Raw genomic sequence first — 6,801 nt, forward strand, 5'->3', positions numbered from 1 at the left:
CTAATTTTCAATACCCTAGCAGAAGGTAACTCATAAGGGTTGTTTTCTTTTTTCTTTTTTAATTTTTATTTTATTATTATTATCTTTTTAAAGGTTGTCTAGGGCCGAGATCAATTAATGTGATATTTCTTGGGTGTACACAAGCCAGCTGGGTTGTCTATATTTGAATAGATACCATTTGTTGTGTAATGCATGTGTAAGGTGTGTGTGTGTGTGTGTGTATATATATATATATATATATAATTTAAGGAATGCACCATCATTTTTTTGGCAACTATACTCTATATTGAATTTGTAAGTTTATTGCCGATAGAAAAAACTATTGACGCTTTCCTTATGGTACAACGTTGGCGTGCATTACGGCATGGTTGTATGTATATATAATTTATAATATGAATATGTGCTTAAGCAGCTGAAATGCTACTAATATAATATATATATATATATATATATATATATATACAATTAGTATGTCGTAGTCGATCAAACACTTAATTTATCAATTTTTAAATTTAATTAATAATTAAAATTTAAAAATATATTAAAAATTTTATACAAATCTAGTAAAATTATAAAACACTAAGAGGATAAAATGAATCTTATTAAAATTTATATAAATCAGAAACAAATTTTTAAATCTCAATTTTAAAAAAAAAAAAATCAAAAACTCATAAAAGAACAATTGATGAAGAATCATTAAATTTTGATGAGAAACCATAAATATTCTTATTTTGGTTCTTGGCATTGCAATCAAATCTTATTCATCAAAAATGTTATCGGTGCATCCTTACTCTAAAATTTGGATGGAATTGTATAATGAGTCCCAAACTTATTAAAAGACAAATATTTTACTTGATTTCAAATTTTCCGTGTTGAATTAATTATTTTCAGGCAAAAAAAGCCATGTCAGATTTTTCCAAGAAGTCCAATTATTTCTCCACCATCATTCATCAAATTCACATCAACAATCGATGACTAACCTTTTTTAACAATGCATTATTGGCCTTTAACGATAAACAGTTTGAGATTAAGAACTATGGAGAATAAGAAGTGACAGAAACGTGAGGATGATAAGAGAGGAATTATATATATACTATATATATATTTGCTAAAATTATATATACTATATATTAGTATTTAATATATACATATATATTATTTTGTTGTGGTGGTCTTAAGGGTTTTGTATACATATATATATATATATATATATATATATATATATATATATTTCTCTCCTTTCCCACAATCCCCACGATCACAAATGATTAGCTTTTCTAATTTAGTTCTTGAAGAAATTAGCTAAAGATGTTAAAAAGCCATCTAATCGAAGTGTACGCATAAATCAGTTTTCAGATCTAACTCTCGTAATCAATTATGTAATGTCAAAAATTTCCATCTTTTATACTTGTTCAAGTCACTTTTATAGCTTTGAGATTGATACTGACCAATTTTCAAATATTTAAAAATTCTTACTGTATATGAGGCTAAAACATAACATATATATTACCACATTAGTAAAGTCTTCTTCACCACTCAAGAAGGACGGCCATACAAAGTCATCACTGTTCAGTTATCATCATGCCAGGTGGATGAGTTTATTGATTTGATAAGAAGCACCAAAAGGTTATTATACAGTATCATTAAACCTATAAATTCAGCATCATAACATTCAAGTTCCTGGAAGTAGAATAACAGCTGAAAAACCTTGAAACACTAACTAATAATAATAATAATAACAATAATAACAACAGCCGATATAAGTGAATCATTGCCGACTGCATTAGGGGGGGAAAAAAAAAAGGAATTAAATTGTATATGGCATTATATATAGCACAATGTTACACGGTCTCTCCCCAAATCTAATTAAACACACCTTTTTTTTTTTTCTTTTTTTTTAAGATAAAGGCTACTTAAACATACTAGGATATGACGATGGTGAGAGAAATATAATAATCGAACCAGAAAACAGTTTTTACAACCAAAATATCTTAACCAGATGTAGAACAGCCAAGGAGAATAAATCATGCATAGGTATATGATTAACTTATAATAAGATCCCATTAAGCCATAGAAGGACCGTAACCATTTTCTACAATTTACGGCTCAAAAGCTTTAAGGGGATCATTAGGGTTAATCTCAGATATAAGTGGAAGATCAACATGCAGAGTTTCTAGACTCACGCCTTCATCCTTCAGCTTCTTCACCACTTCCTCAAACACAATCCGGTTTCCCATCTGAGTAAGATGCAAGCCATCGCTGCATTTTCAATCAACTCAAAATTATTATCATATGTTTCTGACATCATTCTTCCATCATGCACTCTCTTAGTGTCCTATCCTACCAACATATGATTGCCTGCTTACACGCAATGATAGAATTGAATTAAGAGCACTACAATGATCATTTGGATAAAGAACCCACCGTTCCCAATTATGCTGCCCCAAAGAATGACTACACAAAATTAATTAACAGTAGCATTTGTAGTCACTTGACTCACTTCCGCACATGCATTTATAATCACTGAATACATTCTTCAAAAATAGAAACTACTGAAAATGGGGACGACAAATAGAATGTTGAATGCTCTAATGTTTAGCCATCAAGATAGTTCTTTCTGTACCTAGAGAAACACAATATTTGTCGAATATCAAACAAAGAGTTGAACGTAAAAGCTCCTATTGTCAATGAGATTCATTTGTATTCATAAATCTAATGAATAATGATAGAACCCTTCATAAAACAGACACACACACACACACACACACACACACATATATATATATAATTACAAGTAAGAACATACCTTAGATAAGCTTTTTTCCAGTCAGAAAACTGCTGCATTTTGGTCCAGAGATCTACCACTGGGATCCCACATTCTCCAGCTACAGCAATACATGCCTTGGCATAATCACCAGCGGCTTCATTTGTCCTCTCAGGCTGATTCAATGGATTCTCAACATAAGGATGTCTGAATTAAAAAATATTTTGAGAATCAAACTCCTTTTTGTTTGTTATTAATCTGAATACATTAATTTTAACAACTATAGGCATAAAAAAAAAAAAAAAAACAGAATATACAGGAAAGAGATGCTTTGAAAAATCAAAATGTCATGTGTGGTGAAACCCTACCGAAGGCGTGCATCTTCATCTATTGGAGGAGGAGTGATCAGGAGAATATGAGTTGTGGGCCATCGCTTCTGAAACCCAATTGCATTTAAAAAAAAAAAATTTAAAAAAAAAATGTAACATAAATATCCACCCTGAAGTAGGAAAGTAAACTTGTAGAGTCAAAAAACGAAAGGGGGGGCAAATTTTTTGTCCTGACACATGCAGCAGACAACTATGTTAACTACTGAAATACCCAAAACTTCATTTTACATCTAACCAAATAGCTGTATGAATATATAGTGCAACTAAGACAAATTCAACTAAACGAATGATATATTTGATTTCACAATGAACAAGCAACATACTTTAATTAACTTCGACATGTTAGACAATAGAGAAGACAAATTTGGCTTCTTTATACCTTACTAGAGAAATTTGTATGATCCTGCAGTGATTTAATGATCAGCATAGAACTGGCAAAAGACGAGCATTATTTTTTTCATTTCAATGAAACCAAAAAGCACAGTTAAAAGATACTTAGCCTTCTCAGGCCATGTAACTGTTTTCTGTTTTTGAAAATAAGTTTTTAAAAACAGAAAACAGCAGATGGAAAGCAGACTTTTTGAAATTACAGAATAAGCCTTTTACAATGTATGATCTAAAGATAGGAATTAAAAAATAAGAAAATTTAAAATTAAAATTAAAAAAAAAAAGAAAAAGAAATATTGTATCTTTAATAACAGTATAAGAGAAGTAAATCAAATTGCTAAAGAAATGAACTGTCCTATTCAACACAACCATGCTGCGGTGCAAGTCATGTAGAAAAACTCAAAGCAACAGTATACAAGCAGCTCATTAGTTTGCTATTGGAACAGTGCCTTATTAAGGAAAAAAAATATCTAATTGGTGCTAATGAAGATAAAAGCCTGTAAATCATTTTAAATAATGAAATTATCTAATGATTTAATGAAGTAACAGCCATACACCAATTGTTGAAACACCCAAAGGCGTTAAGCCTTCACTTCAATCACCCATCTCAATCAATATATCATTGTTCCATACATGCATGCATACCATGTGCTCTATTCTCTCTTGAAAAAGATGGTTTTAGAATTCCATTAACTTTTTCAGATGAAACAAAATTCTAATGCAAAAGTACTACCTTCGAGGATAAATTGTATACAAAAAGTACACAAAGTATGCATGACATTCACTCAAAAAGTACACCAAGTATGCATGACCTTCACTTAGACCACAACATGCAAGGATCAAAAACAGTGCAACAAATCTAATAAAACTACTCTATGCATATTTGTCTTCAAACTCCAAGCATGTGAAAAAGAAATAGGAAAATACATAGTATCACAGTTTGCGAGGATTCACAACTGATGTGGCAATCTGCAGTCACTCGGAAATAAAAGATATAGTTTAAAATGTTCTGTGCCCACAAGCCTTAAAACCCGAACAAACAAATTATGAACTCTCATGACTTTTCAGAATTTATTGCGAAGGAAATGAAAAAACACGTACAAATCAATACAATCCACTTTGAAGCATGCTCAGTTAACGCAGAAGAAGAACATTTAATAGTACAACATATTCTGCCATACGATATCCAAGATTCATTAATCCCCCAAAGGCCCAAATATCGAAGACAAATAAAAAGCTGTGAGAACATATAAACATAACAAACAGATGAAGACGCACAAAACGCGACAACAACGTAAGTCGCTATCCCCTGAACTTTAGCTAAAATCAGACCACCATATAAATGGCCATTATTACGTACCAGTTTCATGGGTCCCAGCACTTTCCCTTCATAACTAATATAATATATATAGAATAGCCATAATAATTAAATATAATATACAATTACAAGCGTGCTTAAGTGAGACAAAAAAAAAAAATACCCACAAGTGCTTATGGTGCAATGGCCTTCTTTGTATAAAAAAATAAAAAATAATTTTAAAAGAGAGAGAGAGAGAGAGCATTTAGATGGACCGAAGCTGTACACGCACGGTATTGGAACATTTCAGCAAGCAGTTAGAGGACCCAAATTTTATTTTATTTTTTTTTTTTTTACCTAAACATTGTTATCACAACAGCTAAAACCAACGGCAAAAAGGAACAGCAGCGACAACAAGAGCTCACCTGTACCCACCACTATAATAGGACCCACTACTCCTCCAATCACCAAATCCCCCAATCTTTGACCAAATAGAAAAAAAAAAAATTTGTCAACCCTATAGACGACCCGGTACAATCTTTAGTGTACAATACGGCAATCAATCTGGAAAAGTATACATTACCAAAAAAATTCTGGAAAAGCATGATATCAATCTTCCCAAAAAAAAAAAAATTAATAATAATGACAATGCATTTGTCTCTCTCCTACGAAGGATTTACCCAATCCTGATTTGCGTGTCACCCAAGAACAGTTACTTTCCTGGATCCTACTACGCCTGCAACTCCCCCCCAAAAACATCCGTGTATGCATTGTTGGACTTGGAGAGAGAGAAGGAGATGGGAGTTACAAAAAAAAAAAAATTACCTTGAGAAAGGAAACAATGGAGCGGAGGTTGTGCTTGTACTCGTCCAACGGCACGTGCTGGAAAGCAGAGCATCTATCGGGAAGACAAGCGTCGTTAGCGCCGAAGAACACGGTTACGGCTAATGGCTCATCGGCTCCATCTCCACTGCCTTTAGCCGCCGGTATAACCCTCTCCAGAACCTTCACTGCCCACCGAGTGTTGTATCCACTATAACCTCTCAGCACCACATCCACCTGCACAGCCTCAAAAATTTGTCAAAAAATAAAAAATTAAATCCCCAAAATTATGTTATCGGATTCAGAAAATCAATAACTACATCGTCAGAAAACTTCACTTTTAATCCTCAAAACAATCAGGGAACTATATACATATATATATAGATAGATAGAGTACCGTACGTACTTACCGTGCGAGAGAAATGGTGAGCGAGAGAAGCACCCCAGCCTCCATCACAAAAGGACTCCTCAGTGATGGAGTCCCCGATCAGATAAATCTTCGGCCTCATCGATTATCTTTCCAGAAATTTCAACTATGTTAATATATATATCCACACTGATCAGACTTAACCTTTCTTATAACTTTGAAAAAACACATAAAAAAAAAAAAAAAAAAGTCGTCAAGCTTGGTGAGGCATGCAATAAGAAACCCGCAGAGACTCAAGCTCAAGCTTCTGAATGTCTGATCTTCCTTTGCCTGCTCTGAATTTCTTCCTATATTTATATTTATACTTATATTATTATTAAAGCTGCTGCTGCTCTTTTTTAAATTTAATGCAAAAAAAAAAAAAAAAAAAAAATTGCCCCCAATTAATTGCACCCAAAAAAGAGAGAGAAAGAAACGGACAAAAGAGTAAAAAGAACAAAAGAAAGACAAAAATTTTTAGGGGTTTTCTCCTTTTGTTTGTTTGTTTGTTAGTTTTTCGCTGACCCATTATTAGCCTCGCTCTTCACTCCCTCAACATTCAACGAAAGTCCAAATGGTCATTTGGATTTGGATTTGGGTTGGGTTACACCCACCCGGTCCACCCCTCCCGACCCGCTATCAATCCTTTGCTGAGACGAAAACATCCTTTAAATTTAATGATAACCACGGAAATGCCACTGGGCTTACGGGACTCGCAGGTGGACCCACTGGGTTT

General features: G+C 33.1%; 1 protein-coding gene across 3 annotated transcripts; it reads right to left on the reverse strand.

Moving 5' to 3' along the window:
* Positions 1 to 1,803: 1,803 nt before the first annotated feature.
* LOC125421307 (GDSL esterase/lipase At5g45920) lies at positions 1,804 to 6,543 on the reverse strand. Of its 3 annotated transcripts, none has more exons than XM_048469932.2 (5): positions 6,070 to 6,528; positions 5,663 to 5,896; positions 3,133 to 3,200; positions 2,807 to 2,971; positions 1,804 to 2,259 (listed from the first exon to the last, which is right to left on the reverse strand). In XM_048469932.2, the coding sequence occupies exons 1-5, from the start codon at positions 6,166 to 6,168 to the stop codon at positions 2,100 to 2,102; spliced, it is 726 nt and encodes a 241-aa protein (XP_048325889.1). In that variant the 5' UTR covers positions 6,169 to 6,528; the 3' UTR covers positions 1,804 to 2,099. The 3 variants fall into 3 exon arrangements, with proteins under 3 accessions (XP_048325889.1, XP_048325891.1, XP_048325895.1); XM_048469938.2 differs by having other exon boundaries at positions 2,220 to 2,358; positions 6,070 to 6,540; XM_048469934.2 differs by lacking the exon at positions 3,133 to 3,200 and having other exon boundaries at positions 2,807 to 2,940; positions 6,070 to 6,543.
* Between the last annotated feature and the right edge of the window lie 258 nt (positions 6,544 to 6,801).

This window comes from Ziziphus jujuba, chromosome 1 (genome assembly GCF_031755915.1).
Source record: "Ziziphus jujuba cultivar Dongzao chromosome 1, ASM3175591v1".
In the NCBI taxonomy this organism is placed as follows: domain Eukaryota; kingdom Viridiplantae; phylum Streptophyta; class Magnoliopsida; order Rosales; family Rhamnaceae; genus Ziziphus; species Ziziphus jujuba.

Bases quoted from the DNA above. Each gene is read 5' to 3' on its own strand.
- LOC125421307 (XM_048469932.2), bottom strand. From the start codon at position 6,168: ATGAGGCCGAAGATTTATCTGATCGGGGACTCCATCACTGAGGAGTCC. The intron at 3,201-5,662 runs GTAATTTTTTTT...ATTGGGTTTCAG, and splicing joins CCATTGTTTCCTTTCTCAAG to AAGCGATGGCCCACAACTCA. The intron at 2,260-2,806 runs GTATGTTCTTAC...TTGAAAATGCAG, and splicing joins TGGAAAAAAGCTTATCTAAG to CGATGGCTTGCATCTTACTC.